General features: G+C 50.1%; 1 protein-coding gene across 1 annotated transcript in view; it reads left to right on the top strand.

Moving 5' to 3' along the window:
- The window catches only part of SORL1 (sortilin related receptor 1), a 153,492-nt gene that overhangs the window by 85,882 nt on the left and 45,232 nt on the right, over positions 1-22,378 (top strand). Inside the window, exons 18-25 of the mRNA XM_046014580.1 lie at positions 731-862; positions 2,937-3,028; positions 4,707-4,953; positions 5,620-5,758; positions 10,973-11,146; positions 12,650-12,763; positions 16,354-16,476; positions 18,893-19,012. Coding sequence (XP_045870536.1) covers positions 731-862; positions 2,937-3,028; positions 4,707-4,953; positions 5,620-5,758; positions 10,973-11,146; positions 12,650-12,763; positions 16,354-16,476; positions 18,893-19,012 — 1,141 coding nt within the window. The remainder of the gene's footprint in view (positions 1-730; positions 863-2,936; positions 3,029-4,706; positions 4,954-5,619; positions 5,759-10,972; positions 11,147-12,649; positions 12,764-16,353; positions 16,477-18,892; positions 19,013-22,378) is intronic.

Genomic DNA, 22,378 nt, shown 5'->3' with positions numbered 1-22,378 from the left:
CCAACCCAGCAGACATTTCACAGTGCCTGGGTTTTCGAGGGGCTGGGCCTGGGGGGACGTGGGTGACCGTACAGCATAGCTTGTCCGGGGGACAGCACCTGACGGCCAGGAGCTCCCCCCAGGCAGGACAGTCTAGAGGAGCCAATGCAAGAACTTAAAAAAAGGGGCGCCTGGGTGGCTCAGTGGGTTAAAGCCCCTGCCTTCAGCTCAGGTCATGATCCCAGGGTCCTGGGATCGAGCCCCGCATCGGGCTCTCTGCTTGGCTTCCTCCTCTCTCTGCCTGCTTCCCTTCCTCTCTTTTTGCCTGCTTCTCTGCCTACTTGTGATCTCTGTCTGTCAAATAAATAAATAAAATCTTTTTAAAAAAAGAACTTAAAAATAACAGCAGCCTGGTTTCCTTTATTTCAAAAGCAGGCAGACTCACGCTTCTCAGTAATCTGCAACCTCATTATTGGGATACAGTGTTGTTCAGTAACCAGCGTTCGTAATGATAACGCAGAGTAATGCCAATGATTAAGTAGCCCTTCTACTTGAAACAGGAAGCCGTGACACATTTTGGAAAAACTTTTATTAAAAACTGGCTTTGCTCATGTGCAAAGTTTACCGACAGAAGGCATCTCATGCCTTGCCAGTCACAGTCAGTGGAGTAGCGGGTTGCCATCCATGGGACTGAGCTGGCACGAGGTCATTTGAGCACTCACGGCCTTTTCTCCCCCCTTCCCCTCTTTAGCGTCTCTGTTTGAACGGGAGCACAGGGCAAGAGGTGATCATCAATTCTGGCCTGGAAACCGTAGAAGCCTTGGCTTTTGAACCCCTCAGCCAGTTACTTTATTGGGTGGATTCTGGCTTTAAAAAGATCGAGGTAGGTATATCCCATGCGGTCCTTAATGAAGCGAGCAGGGGTGGGGGGGGGTACCTGGGCTTCGAGCCAGGTTAGGCACAGGGGGCGGAGCCAGTGCGTCCGACTTCTCTGGAAGTCCTTGGAGAATTCCAGAGGCTGGACCAGCGGAGCCTCCCGCAAGGGAAGGAAAGGGGGATAGTTTCAGAATTCTTGCTCGTTGTGCTGAGGGTCCCACATGAGAACAGGATGCCTGAACCCATCAAGCAGAGATTTCATTAAGATGCCCCGAACGGTGCTGTTTGGGCTAGCCGAGGCGCGTGGTGGTAACAATGACGATAATTACATAACACCATAGCATGAGTGTAGTGCTGTATTACCAGCGCTCCAGTATTATTGGAGTTGATTAGAGTAATTAAGACAATATCATCATCATGATTATGATTATTGATGACAACGAGCACTTACTTTGTGCCAAGCCCGGTGGGAAGCCCTTGGCTTGAATTACTGGATTCCATTCTCACGACAGCCCTGCTAACAGTGCTCTGATTCTCCCACTCGATTTATCTGCCCCTTAGCGACCCAATGCAGCGTGAGAGGAAGAAAGGGCCTCTCTGGCACCAACGTCATGGTCTCATAGGCACACTCGCCTCTCGGAAGGCACTGCTGAGCCCCTGGGACATTGTGTCCACCTCTCTTTGTACCGACTAGGGGGAGGCATGGCGTGCAGGTTACACGTGGGAAGCTCAGTAGAGGCACGGAGGCACTCTCGGGAGATGTCGCAAAGACGAACCCCGAAGTCGGGAGCCAGACCTGGGTTCAGTCTTCATTCCGGTAGCTTAAGTGTCTTGGGCAAGTTTCTTATCCCCTGAAGCTTCAGTTCGGAGTCCGTGAGGCAGAAGTTCATTGATCCACACCGTCGCTGGACGGGGGCTCTTCCTTGCATGGTGCCTGCCAGGTGCGGTTCGAGGCTGTGAGGATTCAGACGTAGGCGGGACACCCAAGTTCCTGTTCTGAGAGAGGAGATGATAGTAGAGGAAGCAAACCAGGGAAGACCTACGTCCATCGGTTGTGCCGGCGATGAGTCCTAGAGAGACTCTCCAGCGGGCAGTGTGACCATGTGCGTGCGGAGGGGGGCAGCGTTACAGAAGGTGGGTGGGAAGGCCTTGAGGATGTGGCCTCCAAGCCAAGGACAGTCTGTGTCCCCCTCACAGTGCGGTTGAGGGAAGCGAGGGAAAAGATGCACGGTGCCTGACGACATACCGAGCGGAGCGCTGGTGGTCTTGTTATTCCCATTTCCTTCCTTCAATTGTGTGTGCTCAGCACTCTGCCAGGTGCTGGAGGGATGCTGGAGAGCGTGCGTGTGCACATGCTCACAGCATACGACGCAGGTACCGTTTGTGTGAAGTGGTAAGATGAGTCACCGGCAAGAACTATAGGTGCTCGTTGAGGAAGGCTCGTCAGGAGAGTTAGCCGAGGAGCCGGGCCTGGAGGGGCCTTCTGAGGGAGAGAGGTTCTGAAGGAGAGATGCGACTTGATTACGGAGCAGAGGACAGGCCCGGGAGTGGATATGGTGCAAGCAGAGGGACGAGGAGGGGTGTGTCAGGCTTAGAGAGCCATGAGAAGGCCAGCCTCCCTGAAGTTGTAGGCCGAAGTGGACAAGACCGAGTGTAGAGGAGAGAGAATTAGAAGTCCGTGGAGATTCTTCATTGGAAGGCTGGGACGTTGAGTGTTTGTCTTGTGGACAGTGTGGAGCCATTGGTGGCTTTGGAGCATGGAGCAACATAGGTGGGTTCAGTCAGGAATACGTACCGAGTACTTTGTGCAGACCTGTCCTCGTGGCCCCAGAACCGGGGCACGGGCAGCAGCACTGCGGTTGGACCACGCAAGAATGGTCGCAGGAGCCCGAGGAGGGAACGGCTCATTCTGCCAGGGAGTCAGGGCAGGTTTCCCAGGTGAGCCTGCAGGGGAATCTGGCAGCCGGGGAGGCGCGTGTCCGGAGGTGGCAGCCCAGCAGGAAACCGTGAGGTGGGCTCTCAAGGAGCTCAGATCCATCTTGGCCTCCCCTCTGGCCCCTCCCCCCTCCTTTTTCTGTCAGGTAGCCAATCCAGACGGTGACTTCCGGCTCACGATCGTCAACGCCTCCGTGCTCGACCGGCCCCGGGCTCTGGTCCTCCTGCCCCAAGACGGGTGAGTGTGGCCCCAGAGGAAATCAGCATGTGGCCGATGTCGCAACGGACAGATGCTCTGGGAACTCAGACTGTGGGACACAGGCTTGTTCTCTGATGATGGCGGTTGGGAGTCTTGAAACTAGAGCTCAGTCACCTTGTCGGTTAACTCCATTCCCTTTTTGGTAGCAAGCCTCAGAGTGTCCACATCCACACGTCTCATGTCTGTGGGGTGTTTCTCCTACGAAAGGTGTTACTGAAAGTCTCTCCACAGATGTAGCATAGTCGGGCCTGGTTGGATATTGTAAGGATTCTTTATCTCGAGTTTGGCCCATGATGCAAACCTATGATCCCTCTGATTTCCTCCCTGCCCACACCCCCGCCCGGCTTGGGTGGTTTTCTTACTAGTGCCTTGTATGCACCTGGGAAATGCAAGGGTGCTTTTTGTTAATTTCTTAACTGAAGGAAACATAACTGAAAGGAAATTCTGAGTTAGGCTTTCTATCCTTCTAGTATTTATGATAGAGAATTAGATCTTTTTAAAATTTTATTTTTTTATTTTTTATCTTTTTAAAAGATTATTTATTTATTTATTTGACAGGCAGAGATCACAAGTAGGCAGAGAGAGAGGAGGAAGCAGGCTCCCTGCTGAGCAGAGAGCCGGATTCGGGGCTCGATCCCAGGACCCTGAGATCATGACCTGATCCGAAGGCAGAGGCTTTAACCCACTAAGCCACCCAGGCGCCCCTAGATCTTTTTTTAAAAAGAAAAAAATATAGGGCGCCTGGGTGGCTCAGTGGGTTAAGCCGCTGCCTTCAGCTCAGGTCATGATCTCAGGGTCCTGGGATCGAGTCCCACATCGGGCTCTCCGCTCAGTGGAGAGCCTGCTTCCCTTCCTCTCTCTCTGCCTGCCTCTCTTGTGATTTCTCTCTGTCAAATAAATAAGTAAAATCTTTTAAAAAAAAAAAAAGAAAAAAAAATATATGTACTTCATTAAAAATTACAAGAGAACAAAAGTTTATGAAATGAAAAATATTTTTTTTCCTCCTTTTTCACTCTTAATTCTACTCCCTCACACTTCCTAGGGGTAATCTTGGTTAGTAGTTTCTTGTGTATCACTCAGAATTCTTTTTTACCCACGTGCAAGCACATTGCCTTAAGACACAGGGGACACACACACACACACACACACACACACACACTCAGGCATCAAATAGAAATGCAGATATGGACTGTTCTGCATGTTTTCAAAACATTTAACGTGGGTTGAAGATGACCATTTCATGTGAGCAAACCTGCAAACATCGAGATTTTCAGGCATCAAAATATTTGTTTGTACCATCATGTTTCATTTTCTCTGTAGATTAACACGTTGGCGTGTATACACATATATCCCCCTAAAAGTGTGTGCATGTTTAAACACACATAACACAGTGTCATTTTTTTGCTGGTGTGAAGAATGCTGTGATGAATGTCGTGGTAGGTTGTCTTCACACAACTTGATTACATCTGTGGATAAATCCCAGCAGAGGAATTTCTGGATCTAGAAATTCGGTGGTGTTAAGTAGTATAATTACCGCTTACAATAATCATACAGCTGACCTAACTGGCCATACGGTTCTAGAGACTTCTTACCTCCTGGGGTAGCATTTGACTCTGTAGGTCAGATGTGATGTGCGTTCTTCCCCGGTTTTGACCAGGGTGATGTTCTGGACTGACTGGGGAGACCTGAAGCCAGGAATCTATCGGAGCAACATGGATGGCTCGGCTATCCATTGTCTCGTGTCAGAGGATGTGAAGTGGCCCAACGGCATCTCTGTGGATGACCAGTGGGTCTACTGGACAGACGCCTACCTGGACTGCATCGAGCGGATCACTTTTGATGGCCAGCAGCGTTCCATCATCCTGGACAACCTTCCGCACCCCTACGCCATTGCCGTCTTTAAGGTGGGGGCTCCTTTGTTCCCAGCTTCGAGCAGTCTGGTCAAGCGGGGGAGGGGCTGCTGGTGGGTTTTTGCAGAGCTGCTTGTCTGACTGACTTCTAGAAAATAAGCTCCCTTCTGCCTTTGAGGCTGTTGCCTTTAGCTCATCTGGATGGATGTCAGACAGAGTTGGCAGGCATCTGGGCAGCTCCCTGTTCGCAGTTCAGAAGGTTAAAAGTTGAGGTTGTTTCATAGAAAAATACCCATTTGCCCCTGAGTGCTGGCAGTTTGGGCTCAGTGCCCTTATGTTTGCTCAGCTTGTGTCCTGATGGGCTCCGATGGGCTCTATCCCACCTGTGTGGCCTGTCACTGTTGCTTTGACTCTAGAGAACAGAATGGTTGGGTTTCCCTGCCACTGGGAAGCAGATTTCGAACTGAAGAGTTGGGCTGTGGTCAAACTCTATGCTGCTTAGATAGTTTCTCTAGGGCTGTCCGGGCCGTTCCTTCATCGTGGCTCTAGGGTGAGGTCTGGAAAAATCCTCTGTCTTGTATTTCGGTGGAAATCTCGGTCGGGCTGATCACTCACCACTGCATGTTAGGTGTCCTCTGTATGGGGGAGCCCTTGTTCATCCTGAGGGCCCAGGATTGGAGACCCAGGAGCTGGACTGATGAGCAAGGGTTTTCTTTCTAGAACGAGATCTATTGGGATGACTGGTCGCAGCTCAGCATCTTCCGAGCTTCCAAACACAGCGGCTCCCAGATCGCGGTTCTCGCGAGTCAGCTCACGGGGCTGATGGACATGAAGATTTTCTACAAGGGCAAGACGACTGGTAAGACTGCGTCGCCGGCGTCGTCTCCCTCACGTGCTGGTCTCCGGGAAGGGGCTGGGTGTGGGCAGCCTCCGCTCAGGCGGGAGCTGGCAGCCTGCGTCTTTCTTGTCACGACAACATGCCCATTATTTAATTTCTGCCTAATGACATCTTAATTTCTTTTCTAATGGTACACAAACAGCTGGAAGACAGCATGTTTTCGCCTGCCTAGAGTGTGATCCTTGGTGGGTAATTACACCCTCCTCCTGCCTTTGGCCCCTGACTGATTGGTGGCGTAGCTTCTGCAGCTGGAGAGTCCCAGCGTGCGCTAACTCCCCATTTGGCAACCTCACAGGGAGCCGTGCTGTGCTGAGTCTGATGCCAGTTGCTGCCTCCCGACAGGAGTCCCATCATGTCCTCTGCTTGCCCTGATGACCTGTTGCTCACCGAGCACATACCTCTCTTCTAATGCGAGGTGTTGTCATAAGACGCATGGACTCACCTGTCCCCACCTGAAACTCTTAAACCGCACAAAGAAGGAGATGGGTCTTTTTTTTTTTTTTCTTCCCTTGCAACAGTTTGGCCACTGCCTAGCACTGAGTAGGGCTCAGCATTTGTTGAAAGAGGTCATGAAAAGGGACTGGTTGCCAGTGGGTGCAGATAGGAGCTGTCTTAAAGCTTGCTAGGTGAGGCTTCAAGAGCTTCTCCAAGCCTTGTGACCCGCTCACTGGTCCTGGAGACTGAGACTGTGCCACAGAAAGCCTCCTTCCTCACTTCCTGCCCTCTCCCTCCGTGTGCTCCCTGCACCGTTTGCTCTGCAAGACAGAGAGCAGGATGGTCCGGGAAGAGTAGTCCCTTTAAGAAGCACCCTGTTTATCCCAGTGAGATTAAATAGCATCCTGAGTTCGGCTGACTCGCCTTTATTGACTGACCAGCTGTTGGGGTTCCTGTTTGGCACTAGAATGTTGACGTTGTTTGTGGATTTTGGCTGGCGCTGTGCTAGGAGAAGATTGACAAAGGGAGAGAATAGGGTTGCAGATAGCATTGTTATTTTGGGGGGACAGTGAAGATAGCATTAAGAACACCCTTGTGAAATGGTAAAGAATGTTTGAAATGTAAGTCTGCCTTAGTGTTCTGTCTTTGCCCCAGACCTGTGATGTGGGCGGTTCTGCTGTCACCATCCATGGTTCACAGATCAGGGAACGGCATCTCAGAGGCAAATGAGCTTTCTCAAAGGTCCCTTGCTAGTTCAGGAGTGGGCCTTGTTCCAGTTCTGCCGCTAAAACGAGGAGTCACATTCTTCTTAGAGGAGGTGCCTGTTTGTTGTTGGTTATTTTTTTTTAATTAAAAAAAATTTTTTTTAAAGGATTTATTTATTTGACAAAGAGATACACAGCGAGAGAGGGAACACAAGCAGGGGGAGTGGGAGAGAGAGAAGCAGGCTTCCCTCCGAGCAGACAGCCCGATGCGGGGCTCAATCCCAGGACCCTGGGATCATGACCTGAGCCAAAGGCAGATGCTTAATGACTGAGCCGCCCAGGTGCCCCTATATTATTTGTGTTGTCTCATCAACACCTACAAGACTGCCCATTAGTCATGTGTACGATAATAATACACATAACAACCTACGTTCATTAAGGGATCACTGTGTCATAAGCCCCACACCGATGTGCTTTGTGGGCTCAAATAACCTCCATTTGTCTTCCCAAAATCCATGTGTACTGATAACAGTGCCATTTTTTAGGTGAGGACGTGAAAGTCAGGTTCATGTTTCTACGTCACATGTTTAGTAAGCGGTAAGAATTTGAACCATGGCTTGATGGACTTCCGAGCTGGACTTCGAGAAAACCCTTGGGCTCTGCTCCCTTTTTTATCCCTTGCGGGAGTAGCCGTGCCCTGGCATATGACAGCGATACAGAAGTACTGGATTCTTTTTTTTTTTTTTTTTTTTTAAGATTTATTTTTTTGACAGATAGAGATTACAAGTAGGCAGAGAGGCAGGCAGAGAGAGAGAGAGGAGTAAGCAGGCTCCCAGCCAAACAGAGAGCCCGATGCGGGGCTCGATCCCAGGACCCTGGGATCATGACCTGAGCCGAAGGCAGAGGCTTTAACCCGCTGAGCCACCCAGGCGCCCCAGAAGTACTGGATTCTGATGGATTCTTGTTTGTGATAGAAATTTTGTTCACATGGAACATTTGTCCATTGGGTTACTTGTTTATAAACAGACTCCTCTCTTAATCTTGACGTCTGCTGGGTTTTTATGCAGGGTCACTGGGATCATAAAGAGTGCTTTTTCTTTAAAGAGCTTCATTTGCAAGGCTGTCGATATATCCAGGGGGTGTTGCAATGAATGAAAATATTTTGGAACTCTGGGGGTTGTCCTTCAGACTCGGCAGTAAGCCACAGCTTTTAAATACCTTCAGGGCTGGCAAATTCTCCGTGGGGTGGATTTGAGCTTGATAATTCTCAAGTGTAGAGATAGTTAAGCAAGGTAACACTGTTTCTGGCTCCTTAACGGGTTCTGGAGGAATTTTCCAAAAGGAAATCTTGAGTGTGTTCTGAATCTGCCCCATGAAGACATCGTGCCCCCGTTTGATCTTCAAAGGGGATGTCTTTGGAGGTGATGACTGTCACTTGTCCACTCTTCACATCTGCCCGCCTTGCCCACACGGGACTGGAGCATCCTGTACGAAGAGTGTGTGCCTGTGTTCTGGGGGAATTCTGCTGACTGCTCCTTCCATGCTCGCCCAGGTTCTCTGTGGCTTTGTAGCACCCCATAAGCTCCTGCCCTGTCTACCTCCTGGGGTCCATGACTCAGTGTGCTCGGTTTGGGGTTTGCCTCTGCTTACAGCCTCCCAGACTATATACACCTCTGTCTAGACCAGCCTCCTGAAATGCCGCAGCCCATTTGGGGTTCCGTGCTTGTAGCTTTTGCTTCTTTGGGTGGGAGCATTGGCTCCCCACATGACAATGTTAGTCACGCTCTTTTACAGACCTAGCCCCATGTGAAATTGTCATCCCGTCCCTGAGTATTTTTCAGATACTCTGTTATTGTTCAGTTTCTTGGAACATTAAATGATACATAGTCCTTTGAATACAGAGAACACAGTTCCAGATCCTTTTGGAATTGTTTTCCATTAGCAGCAGCTCTGTGTTCCCCCTATAGCCCAGGGCATGTGTCTTCTGAGAAAGGAACAGCCTCTGCCCCTGGACCAGATCAGGGTGAATTGATGCCTGGCATTTCTGCTCTCATCAGCCCGTTATTCTGCTATGGTAACTCTACCTTTAGAGTGGGCTGAATTATTTGTAGAAACGTCTGAAAGTTTCATTGACGGGTTCTTGTCTGTGGGTGTGTGTACTCTATGTCTTTGGGAATTCTTCACACTCTCTGGTCTTAACATTGAAACAACATTGTTGCTGCATCACTGCCGTTTTTATTTTTATTTTTTATAAGATTTTATTTACTTTGAAGAGAGCGTGCGTGAGTGTGCACATGCATGAGCTGGACGGGGGGCAGAGGGAGACAGAAAGAATCCCCAGCAGACTCTGTGCTGAGCATGGAGCCTGACGCGGGGCTCGATCTCACCACCCTGAGGTCATGACCTGGGCCCCAATCAAGAGTCAGACGCTTAACCCGCTGAGTCACCCAGGTGCCCCTGCAATTTTTAGTTCATGTGTATGCCAGTTAAACTCTGGTGAAGTGCCAGCCATCCAGAGCTTACTGTGGGTATCGTCACCCATATCAATACTGACTGTCACTAATGGACCCTGTTTTCCAACCTGCAGGTCAGTGTAGGTATGGCACAGCTAAAATCTTGGCTGGTTGGAAGCAGGTGGCTTGGATGTGACTTGGGGGGACAGTAAGAGGGGTTTCTCTGTCCATGAGATGGCAAAACATTATCATTGAGTTTTGGCAAAGTATTTATGCTTGTTTCCCCCAATTTTGATGATGAATCGTCCCAGCCAAAAGAACAAGCATACATTTCGTGGTTGATGTGGCCTTTATGGTGCTCAGTAGTCGCATCATGCGTCCAGCTGTGACAAAATGGTTTATGCATCCCGTCCCCTCCTTCGAGAAAGGTGTGGGGGTAGGAAGATACCTTTTTCATCACTGTTCATCCACAAAGTTTCTCTCTCCAGACTACAGTGAAGGATTTTATGGACTTGTATCCGGCACTGTCTTTGGAAAGCCGAACCAGAGACAAGATTGGAAATAGGGACAGGTCTGCATTTACTAGTCCTCGTGTGGGTTTGTTGTGTGGCTCATAGTGCAAAGGCTGATGAGGGCCCTGTGGCTGGGTCTTTGTTCAGCTCGGTGGCTGCGCTTGGGCACTGAGGAAGCGAGAGGCAGAGACCCAGATGTTTGTCCGGGGCCCCGTCATGACTCAGGTGGATGGCTCCAAATTAAGGGCTGTGGGGTCCCAGGAGCAGAACCCCACTCATGCTAACTCAAGTCAAATGGGCTAATGAAAACATAAAGGGAGATTGTAAGGAGCTCAGAGATGGAAAACACAGGTGAGCTGGATGGGGCCTGGTGCTGGGAATGGCCAAGCTGCCCCTTCTCTGTCTCTCTCTTTCCCTCTCCCCTGGGGGCTCCGGTGTTATCCTTTTCCTCACCTCCGGAAGCCTGCTGTGTTCTCTCGATTCCCTCTCTCTCTCTTTTTTTTTTTTTTTAAATATTTTATTTATTTATGTATTTGACAGACAGAGACCACAAGTAGGCAGAGAGGCAGGCAGAGAGAAAGGGGGAAGTGGGCTCCCCACTGAGCAAGGAGCCTGATGTGGGGCTCGATCCTAGGACCCTGAGATCATGACTTGAGCTGAAGGCAGAGGCTTAACCCACTGAGCCACCCAGGCGCCCTCGACTCCCTCTCTTGAGTCTGTTTCTGCTTGGCTTTGCCCTGCATCTCCTTTGACGCCCACACTCTGGGGCCCTTATCCCAGCTCCTGCTCCCCAGTGATTCTGCTGTTCCTCGCTAGCCCCGTTCCGAATTCTCAGGACGCGTGGCTGATGCCTGGCCTGGTTCCAGGGCAGCCTGATGGGCCAGAGACCCTGCGTGGCCCCTATCTGGGCTCTGACTGGAGGTGGCCGCCACATCCCTTTTGTCTTTCCGAGCTTTGTTCACGCTGTCCAGTCTTGTAAAAGGAGGGGGTGGTCTTGGATTTCAGTCCCCTGTCCGGGGTCTCCCCGGTCCTGATTAACCTGGATGCCGCTGCTGTTTGTCTTCTCCCCAGGAAGCAACGCCTGCGTGTCCAGGCCGTGCAGCCTGCTGTGCCTGCCCAAGGCCAACAATAGTAAAAGCTGTCGGTGTCCAGAGGGCGTGGCCAGCAGCATTCTCCCATCCGGGGACCTGATGTGTGAGTGCCCTCAAGGCTACCAGCGGGAGAACGACACCTGCCTCAAAGAAGGTGGGTCCCAGTCATCTTTTCTGCCCACTGGCCTCAGCCCCTTCTTCCCTCCCCTCTTCCAGCACTCTGGTTGGGTGATTCAAATGTCCTCAGTAAAAATCAAATCCCCTAGATCCTTAAAGAGACATCCCGGTCCGGGTTCTGAGGCCTGTGCTCCTCAGTCCTCATCGGGAACAGCCCTGCGTGGTTTGTATAAACACGATAACTGTGCTTTTGGTTTTCCTGTCAGATGACACGGTTCTTCCTCAATGTCCCCTTTTTGTCTCCTCACCCATCCCTTGTCCTTGCTTCCTGTGAGTTGGGACCAAGCCCGACTTGGAGAAAGGACTGGTGGGACTCTATATATAAACTCCCCGAGGCTCATGCAGCGGTTCTCCCCCGCCCCCCACCAGCCCGGAAACGTCCAGAACGTTGGGAACGATGTTACAGACTCTGAGGCTTCACCTCACGCTGTGTGACCAAGTGGCCGTAGCAGCCTCATCCACTCTTCCTTTGAATTTAAATACACGGATTCTAAAATTTTTCCTCAGAACCTGTCTTGATCTTTCTTTCCTGTCTGATTTATGTTCCCAGCCTGGCGTTACTGTGAGTGAGGTGAACGTCTGGAAGGGGGGCCCTGCCAGGAAGCACCCACATCCCCGCTTTTTTTTTTTTTTTTTTAATTCTCACAGTTATATTGGCTTTGGGATCAACAACCTCCCTCCTCACAGAAGCCTCTTAGTCCTAGGGGGTGGGCACAGAAAGGAGCCCTGTGGTCCCTTTTCCTATAAGGAATACACACGGAGAAAGGCTAACCCTTCCTTTCGTAGACACAGGGGAGTCTCTTTCAGGCTCCAGACACCATCTTAAAGCTATTCATGAAGAAAAAGTGTTAACAATTAAGTTAGAGAAAAGCTTTTTAATATTTTCTTTCAGAATGCTTTTGGTGACCCGAACAAGAGGCCAGCCTTCATGTGTTCTTGTCTTCGTTTACTAAACAATGCATTTTTTTTTTTTCCCTGTGTGTCATGAGTGGAGAAAGTTCCTCAGAGTATTATGTATCCTTTGTCATCTACTTGGCTGAAAAATGGAATATATATGGATATAATAGTTGTATATACAAAAGTATGTGTAGCTACAGATCTATGGAACATGTCTGTTTTCATACTGTGTAGACAGAGCCCCCTAAGCAGTTCCTTGTATAATCAGTGTTTTATGAAGGCGATGTTTGGCATCAACCCATTGGACCCAACTGGCACCATTACCGTTATCACCATTATAAATGCCCCCAACACGGATCCAGCTGGCCTCTTGTCCTTTAGTTGTAATTAATAGAGGACAGGGGGAGGTCTCTATCGTACACTCCCATGTGCAGGTGTGCTTGGCACCATTTTCCTCTTTACCATGTAAGACATGGTATTTGAGGAACAGAAATGGAAACTCAGTGGAAAGTGAAAGTCTCGCGGTCTGGCCATAAGAATAATATGGGTCTCGTTTCTTCCTCTGCCCGCCCCCCCTGTCCAGAGAACACCTGTCTCCGGAACCAGTATCGTTGCAGCAACGGGAACTGTATCAACAGCATTTGGTGGTGTGACTTTGACAATGATTGCGGTGACATGAGCGATGAGAGGAACTGCCGTGAGTCTTCCTGCCTTGGCCGGGCTTTCGGAATGGGGCACACAGACTGTACTCGGAAGGCTGGCCAGCCAGCTCTGCCCAGGTCAGGGGCCCTGCAGCCTGGGGTGCCGGCCAGTGCCCGGTGATGCCCATGCTGGCTGGTGGGGCTTGAGACCAGAGAAGACACATAGATAATAGGTTGTTATTGAAAACCCAGCCCCCACCGGTAAGGGAACTGCTCGTTCCAGAGGGTTTACCAATCAGCATCTCCCAGCTGGAACTGAGCTGACTGGAGAGTCAGGCAGTCTGGGCTCTCACTGTGGCTTTATCACCGTGACAAAGGTGGTGACCAGGTGACATCCCTTGGTCTGTAAATTCAGCCTTTTCAGAAATGGGAAACAGATTTCATTCCTGTATGCCGTCCAGTCAGCAGCTCTTGGCTGCCCGCCAGTCTCCAGAGAGACGGTTCTCCCTGACTGAGGATGCCTCCCTGGGCCTGAAATGTGAGGACGTTGATCTGTGCGCACGGAAACATCATCTCGGGCTGTATGCTTTCTGAGGGGCGCTACTGAGGCATGGGTTTAAAGACAATTAACTACCTATAATGAGTAGACTTAATTACCGCAAGGTTTAATCTTTGATAGCTTTGACATTATCTTCCAAGGAGGCGCTTGGCCCTCGGACCGTGAGTAGTACGTTCCCGCATTCACTCAGCAAGTAATTGTTGAGGACTCCTTTGGGCTAGGCTCTGTGTGCGGCCTGGGTACTGGGTGATCCGTCGAACATGGAGTTGACTCCATAGGGGAGTCGGGAGAGTGGAGACATGGTTACGGTAGAGCTGTAATGGGGAGGCGCCCTATGCATCCGGGAAGAGCACACAGCTCAGACTCGGGTCGGTATTTATGGGGAACCCTGAAAGGTGGGCAGGGCTGAACCAAGTCGAGGTGAAGGGAGCATGGTTATTGGCAGGAGAACCGCAGGTGTGAAAGCCCAGAGGTCAGAGCGTGTGCGGCGTGGTTAGGAAGCTGGTGTGGCTCATTGATGACGTGACTGTGGGAGCCGTGGGGCAGGGGGCAGATGGGCTAGAGACGGGGCCCAGGGCAGCAAGTGCCTGTGGGCTTTCTTCAGAAGAGCCGTTGGGAACTGCTGAAATAGCATAATAAGATTTTGGTCTTTGGAAAGATAAGCTGTGGGCAGAAAGCACTGGATGGGAGGAAGACCAGAAGCAGGGAAGCCAGAAACCACTGTGAAGGCTTCTCTTGCAAATATTTTCCCATTGGAAAGCCAGAAGAAGCTCATTTACCCTTTTGGACTCTAAGAAGAGTGGGTGATGCCTGGCTCTGGGGTGGACATATGTAGGCAGTTGTCTGTAGGGTCTGTGCCTGGTTCCCACGCTCCCCCCCCACCCCCCGCCCAGCCAGAAAGCAACTTAGAAGCAGTCGACTCCCTGAACTCTCCCGGTCCCAGCAAACCTCTGTGCTGGCCTTGCTGGTGCTTGGGACGTTATTTAACTAACATTTTCTTAATCATTCTCCTTGGTTTCGGTGGAGCAGGGAGGTGAGCTTACTACTGAGTGGCAGATCTGAAGAAGCGTTAGACTGTCTCTGTGTTTTCTTCTCTGCCAAAAGGACACTGGTACAACTTTCTCTACCTACCAGTCTCAGGAGAGGGCGATATTTGTGGGGGAAGAGCCAAAGCTCCTTAAAAACAATAAATGTCAGCAACACTGGACGCAAGCCTGGAAAGGACTTTCTTACATGATGGCGTGGGAGAGGAGATTCTAATTCTTAGCATTAACACTTTGCTGTGGAAATTGTCCAGACATGATTAGCCTTAGTGGAAGCAGACAGGTTTAAACTAGATGACCTTGTGTCCGATCGACGGGGATTCCCTGCAGGGGCTTTGGGTTCCACTAGGTGACAGGTTGGGATCTTGTACCGGTTCAGTGTTCTGAGAGAGGGAGCTCCCTCCATCTTCAGGAGGGATGTCCTCTCCCTGCATCCCCCAGCCCTGGAGCCCAGCGCTGGCCTCACAGGCTTCCACACACCATTCACGCTCCTCCTCTGGGTCAAGTGTGTAGCTGGCACTGACCTCCTCGTGGTCTGGTGTCAGCGTCGCTGGGATCGATGTTCCCCGGGACCATGGGACCATGCAACGTGCTCGCCTCTCTGCTCTCTCTCCATTCTTTGCCCTTGGCAGGGGGGAGGTGGTGAGGTGGGGGCAGGGGTCACAACATGGAGCCTGGGCACCGGAGAGTGGTGCCTGACTGTGCCTGCACGAGTGGCTCCCTTATGCAGGAGGATGAGAGTTGTGGTTATCCTGATGGTGGAGGTGCCCCGTCCGTGGGCAGGGCTGCAGGGAAGGGACAGGCTGCTCCTGGGCGCTGCTGCTGTCTGGGCAGCTAATTGCAGCTGCAGGGGAGGGGAAGGGGAGTGGCGACCGGGGAGCCGGGGAGGGCTGTCGTCAGCTCATCTCCCTCCTGCGTGCACAGACTCCTGCGCTGGGAACTTGTCAGGCGCTCTGGGTTTTGACGTGAAGCCCCTGCAGCCTTGTCATTTTTGTATTCATCCTCTGCCTCCCACCATGAGCTCAATTACAGAGAAGAAATGGAGCCTCCAATAAGAGCCGCTGGGATGTCTAACTGTAGAGCGTTGCCCTTGGCTTTTCAGTTCCTGGCACACCGCTGCTCCCCCACCCCCGGATCCTGTTCTGTCGTGTTGTACCTCGTGTGTCAGCCACTCCTGAGCGCAGCCTTCCTCCCCAAAGCCTCGCCTCCAGGGTCTTTTGCTGGGTTCTAGGGGTTGTGCTCCTTCCCCCCCCCCCCAGATGATTTCCGCTTAGAAGAAGGAAAAGGATCTACGTCTCTACCCATTCTGGTGCGGGAGGGCAGAGGAAGGACAAGGAAGAGACGTGACATTGGTTTGGAGCTGTTCCGTTTTGCAGCCCATGTCATGGCTCTGGTCCCAAACCAATTTGCTTGTTTATGTTCATAATACTGCCTCGGCATAGGCGTTCTGTTACCTCCGTTTTACAGTAGAGAAAACAGAGGCGCAGATCAGTTAGGTTAGTTACATCAGTTATAGGACTGAGATCCATATCTAGTCTTTCTGTCATCACAGCACTTGGCCACCTGAGCTTAACCTCCTCCTGCGGTGCAGGAAGCAGGCCTGAGGGGGTTCAAGTGAATTGCTTGAGGCAGAGGCAGAGCCGGGATCTGAAACCCAGTCCTGCCCGATGACAGGGCCCAGGTGCCCGCTACAGAATTCTTGCCCGACACTTCCTGGGTCATCAATATGAGGAGCACATGGGACTGGGCTTCTCCGTGGTTGTTGTCTAGACAAAGTATCTTTGCTGCTGACTTAGGGGCCGTACGAGGTGATCCAGCCCATCAGTCTCTCTCCCAGCCGCTGCCCATCTGGAAGCTGTCCTGCCCTTCTCTCCCTTGCTTGGAAATGTCAGGTTCTCACGAGATTGATTTTTTCTGTTTTTTTGGTCTGTTGTTGCAATTCAGATCTGCTTCCTTCTCTGTTTCAGTTCGTTTTCCACGGGGGTGTGTGTGTTGGCCAGGGAATAAATTGTCCCTCACGAGTATGTCGTCTCTTCTCTTGTAGCGACTACCGTCTGTGATCTGGACACCCAGTTCCGCTGCCAGGAGTCTGGGACCTGCATCCCGCTCTCCTACAAATGTGACCTTGAAGACGACTGTGGCGACAACAGCGATGAAAGTCACTGTGGTAAGGGGACGTGATGTCCAGGAACCCGACTCCTGAGTGGGGCAGCACCTTTGCTCATGGGGCTTTTGTGGCCTACAGATGGAGAGTTTCCGGAAGTGTCCTGTTTTTTCTTTCTTTCTTTGAGAGAGAGAATGCACTTGTGTGCGCACTTGTCGGGAGAGGGAAGACACAGGAAGGGGGAGGGGCAGAGGGAGAGAAAGAACACACAAGAATCCTAAGTAGGTTCCTTGCTGAGCACAGAGCCCAAAGCAGGGCTCCGTCCGAGGACCCCGATATCATGACCTGAACCGAAACCAATAGTTGGATGCTTAACCGACTGAGCCACCCAGTCGCCCTCATCAGGGTTTCTGATACCCAGCTGTGTGACCACCTCTGTCCCCTTGGTAGGACCGATTCATTCAGAAGATCATGGACCCTACTTTATGGTGCAGAGATGCTATAAGCATGAGTGTGATAGGGAGATTTCTGACTAAATATAGGCAGTTATTAACAGTTCTGTGCGGCACAGACTTGGCCTACATGTCTGGGTAGCTATGAGATTAGCCTCCTGCAGACACAAATCTATACCTTTGTGAACGTTGTGGTTTTGTTTTTTAAACCAGTCTAATTCAGAAAACTTGGAAGCCGGCAGATGGTACAAACGTTGTTTGAACATCTGTTTTCTGAATGGAAATTTTTATGTTTAGAAAAATAGTGTGTTGGAATTGCCAGGAGTGATTGGCGTTCTCTAGCTCAGCCCTCTTGATTTCCATTTAAATGACTGAGGGGACTTACTCAAGGTGACACTCTTAGTTTGTGTCAGAATACGGACCCGGAGCCTGTGGTTCCCCCCTCCTCGCTGCCGCACAGCCTGGCCTGGCCGGGGCGGAAGGCCTACCGTCAGGAGTGGCTCTGGTACCACATTCGGTGTTGCTGGCTGTCCGAGGAGGAAACGTCCTGTGGTGCTGGTAGCGCACCAGACCGAAGGAGTCCTGACTGAGAAGGGGAAGTGAGAACAGGGGCCAGACGCCGACCCAGACAGCGTGATGAGTTCGTGGCTCTCCCTGCCCACCCACAGGTCAGGTTGCACACCTTCTGCGCACATGTTTACGGATGGGACCTGCCTTCTCACCAGCAGGTCGTTTGACCCCAGGGACTGAAATGAGGGGGCTGGCCCTTAGAGGAATTTTGTGTGTATGGGGGTCCCCTCATTTTCCCTCATCTTTATAAAGGTAGAAAGTTCTGGAAGGCAGTCTTTGGGATTCAGTGCTGTTTTCTCTGCATTCCTCCCATTCCCTCCTTAGCACAGGGTTGAAGGGCACAGCTTAGTAGGAAGGAGAGTCCAGCATCAGATTTCCTGTTCACAGCCTCTTTGTGCTAATATCTCCCGAATCCATCCCAGTGTCTCAGTCCCGGATATCCTCAGAGCTGGATCCTCATAAGTCTCCAGACTGTTTCCTCACCAATATCTGAATTTCCAACTTCACCATCAACCTGAATGACTCAATTCAGGCAGCCACCCTGGGCCCCAGGCTGTGCTACCCCTTTTACAATTCCATTTGACTGAGATTCCCAGCTTCTGTGAAAGATGTTGCCGGTGTAGCCTGCTTGCAGGTCTCGGGCAGGCTGCATGGGTTCATTTGCCTCAGGTCCCCACCTTTCTAGAGACAGCCAACCAGCCAGCGTCCCTGGAGTTCTGCCCGCAGAAAGGCCCCAGTCTCCTCTCTGTTGGGAGCTCGGCACTTACCTTCACTTTCCCCCATCTGAGCATCTCAAATTGATTGGCTCCCTTGAAGTTCTCATAACTTCTTTTCTGAAACCACAGGCTCTGTCTCTAGAAGCTTCTGTTTCTTGAGAATTGTTGAGGATTCTACTTTCTGGGTACCTGGAGCATTGCCTCCTAACCTTCCCCTTGTAGCAAACTTAGACAGTATTTGTGAAGTTCCCTGATGGGGCATGGATAATGCTGTTCGTGGCCTGGAGGCAGCCAGTGGCAAGGATGTGAGGGTGTCGGGGCACCTGGATGGCTTGGTCGGTTTAGCGTCTGACACTCTTGATTTCAGTGCAGGTTGTGATCTCGGGGTCCTGGGATCAAACCCTGCATCGAACTCCACATTCAGCCTGGAATCAACTTGAGATTTTTCCCTCTCCCTCTCCCTTCACCCCTCCCTCTGCTTACACTCTCTGGCTCTCAAATAAATAAATAAATAAACTCCTTAAAAAATGTGAGGGTGTTGGTATCTCAGCCCACCTGGAGTCTGTCCTCGATGGGCTGGCGCCCCAGGTTATGGTCCACGCTGTCTGGATAATCAGTGACGATAGCATGGATAATGCATGCATCTCTAGCCCTTATGCACGCCTACGCCCGAGCTGTTTCAGGTGGGTTTCTGAGTGAGCGTCTGTCCTCCCAGCTCTGTGTTTTTGCTCCCACCCGCAGAAATGCACCAGTGCCGGAGCGACGAGTACAGCTGCAGCTCCGGCATGTGCATCCGCTCGTCCTGGGTGTGCGATGGGGACAACGACTGCAGGGACTGGTCCGACGAAGCCAACTGTACCGGTCAGTATTTTCTGCCCTCCCTTCACAGCACCGGGGGGTGTGTGTGTGTGTGCGCGTGTGTGTGTGTGTGCACGTGCACACGCGTGCTGGTTAGCCCGGCGGCCCTACACGATCGTAGACCCTAGGCTCTAAGAAATAGACCACTTTAGCCATTTCTTAGCTAGCCATCAGCCAGCTGCATGCTTCTCAAACAGCTAGACTGATGAGCTTGTGCTAAAAGGAAAACCGGGGTGCCTGGGTGGCTCAGTGGGTTAAAGCCTCTGTCTTTGGCTCAGGTCATGATCCCAGGGTCCTGGGATCGAGCCCTGCATCGGGCTCTCTGTTCTGCAGGGAGCCTGCTTCCCTCTCTCTCTCTCTCTCTCTGCCTGCCTCTCTGCCTACTTGTGATCTCTGCCAAATAAATAAATAAAATCTTTAAAAAAAAATAAAAAAATAAAAGGAAAACCGACATCCTGCTACTTCACTGAGAAGGTCTTGCTGTGAAAAAAGCATTCATTGAACTAAACAAGTGTCCCGAGTGATACAGTCGCTTCCCATTCTGGCTCAAGCTTATTGCTTCAGGATCAATGATACATGGTTTATAGACTGGCCCCTGGCCTAGGGACCACATGGTGAGCAGGGGGAAGCAGGCTCCCCACTGGACAAAGAGCCTGAGGCGGGATTCGATCCCAGGACCCTGAGATCATAACCTGAGCTGAAGGCAGAGGCTTAACCCGCTGAATCACCCAGGTGCCCCTCGATTGGGCAGTTGACAAAACTGTTTCTCTGAGTTCATTTTCGTTTTGAGGTGACCTTCTGTGACCTTCAGGAGTAAATGGATCTCAAATGCCATATCATCCCACAGGATGATCTGTGATATTACCTAGTTCTATCCCCTTATAAGCTTAACCTGAACTTGCCCCCTTGTCCTTCCGGGGGCATTCTCAGTGTCTGCAGCTCTGCTTCTCGAAGGACTGCGGGAAAAGACTTCTCTCCAAATGGCCTGCAGAAGGAGGAAAGTCAGGGTCCACATAGGAACTGCTGTCAGCCCAGGAGCCACGGAGTGCTGTTTGGAAGCATTGGGCCTGGGTGGATAATTGGTTAATAAATTAGAGGGTGCACTTGGGCATCTCAGTTTAGTAAATTGCAAAATGATTGAACATCTTGTTAGCATAACCACATTAGTCAGTTTTGTGTGTTTCAGCAGCATGTGCTGCTCCTCCGGGATGAATTATCAACTCCTGTCTGTGGGAGGGTTTGTCTGAGATTCCTGATTTTCTCTCTGATTTTTATCTTATTTATTTATTTTTTCGACAGGGCTATCTGGGGAAAATGTAACGTGCTTGCGCCTCCCCTGTTCTCTTGTTCCAGTGACTGTTCTTCCAGATCTGTTAAAGACGATTTTCCTTCCCTGTCATCTCAAAATAATTGGCGGTCAGCTGTGAGCTTCTTAGGATATGTGGCGTGTCCCCTCGTTTTCTGGTCTGATCGCCTAAGTCACCTGCAAAGCCAGAGACGATCAGTCCAGGTCGGCAGACTTCCTGTTGGTCTCCACTCGCGTGCATGGTCTTTGTTCTTCTCTGTCCTGCTTTTGGTTTTCCGGGGGCTGAGTTTTCTTTATTCCCTTCTCCCCACCTCCCTGCGTGGATTTTGAGCTTAAACATTTGATTTCTGTTCTTTCAGTGGTTACGCTCAAGACACCCTGTGTGTCTTTGTGTGGTAACATTGCCCTCCCCTAGACCTGCAGGGACTTGAGAACAGACTCCAAAAATACTTTGTATTTTAGCTGTACATTTTAAGAACACTAACATTCATCACTATTATTATATTTCATTAACCATTTACCTTTACTTCTTGTACTTGACATCTCCTTCCCGGGTACATCTTTCTCTGTTTCTTGCAACAGGAATCCACGAATAGTAAGCTCTTTCAAGATTTTGTTTCCATAAACGTGTCTTTATTTCTCTCTCAATCCTGAATTCAGATGGATCTGGGTTTCTCGGTTTGTAGTAATTTTCCTTTAAATTTTTTTTAAAGATTTTATTTTATTAAGATTTTAAAGATTTTATTTTAAAGATTTAATTTATTTGACAGACAGAGATCCAAGTAGGCAGAGAGGCAGGCAGAGAGAGTGGAGGAAGCAGGCTCCCTGCTAAGCAGAGAACCCATTGGGGGGCTCCATCCCAGTACCCTGGGATCATGACTTGAGCTGAAGGCAGAGGCTTTAACCCACTGTGCCACCCAGGCGCCCTTCCTTTAAATGTTTTGATGGTATTATTCTATTTCCTTCTGGCCTCTTCTGTGTTGATTTGAATTCTCCCGGCAGGTGATCTTGTTCAATCAGACGTTTTCTCCCCAGGTATCTGTTTGTTTGTTCTTGTTAGGCATTTTCACTTCCTTAAGTGAAATTATCTTTATTCAGCCTGCTCTTGAGTCTTGTTTTCTTTCTAGAGGCTGAGGATTTGTTTTTCACCAGTTCTGGGGAATCACAGGTGGGATCTTTTCAACTCTATTTGCTACTTTCTCTGGTTTCATCTTCAGTGCTTACTCTCAGGGGTCTGTCGGGCTCTGTCCTTCTGTCATTCATGCTTCCTGGTTTTGTATTTGCCGCCTCTTCATGACTCTGTGCTAGAATCTGAGTTACTTTCTCAGTCTTCTCTTCCAGTTCCACAATTCTCTTTCTAGCTGAATCTAACGGGCTGTTCCACACATCCCCTGAGCTATGCTTATTTCCACGACTATATTTTTTGTATCTAGAATTTCCATCTGGTTCTTTTTCTTTTCCCATTTTATTTATTTTTTTCAGCATAACAGTATTCATTGTTTTTGCACAACACCCAGTGCTCCATGCCCATCTGGTTCTTTTTCAAAGTCTTCCTTTTATTTTTCAATGCCCCTTCTTTATGTTTTATGTTATTATTTATGTTATTATTTCTGTCACTCATCCTTTAGGTTGAATTGATAGTTGCATTTTCTCTCCCCCCATTTGCTTCTTCATGGTCCAGCCCTTGGAAATAAACGTGGTAGTGCTTTCTTACCATGTGAATTCATTCATCTCTTCTGCTCCACTTGTATGTGGTTAATGCTTCTGATCAAGTTTTCCAGAGGATCTTGTTGAGTCAAGGAAGATCTGTCCAAGTCAGAGAGTTAGGTGTAGAATAATGGCCTCTATTAGAAACCCGACCCTCTAATTTCATGGTCATTTACCCCATTAGCCCATCCAGTTAAAATGATTCCTGCCACATGGAGGATTCTTATTTTTCTCCCCCCAATTCCTTAGTCTGTATTAAAGTCAATCTCTTCCCTCCTTGTAATTAAAAGAAAAAGGTAGTAATTGAACATGTATTACTTACCAGACACTCCATGTCAGAGAGTTAGTACGTTACT

This window comes from Meles meles, chromosome 8 (assembly GCF_922984935.1).
Source record: "Meles meles chromosome 8, mMelMel3.1 paternal haplotype, whole genome shotgun sequence".
Taxonomy (NCBI): Eukaryota; Metazoa; Chordata; class Mammalia; order Carnivora; family Mustelidae; genus Meles; species Meles meles.
Note: the sequence above shows the minus strand (reverse complement) of the source record. Positions and strands in the feature narration are given on the sequence as shown.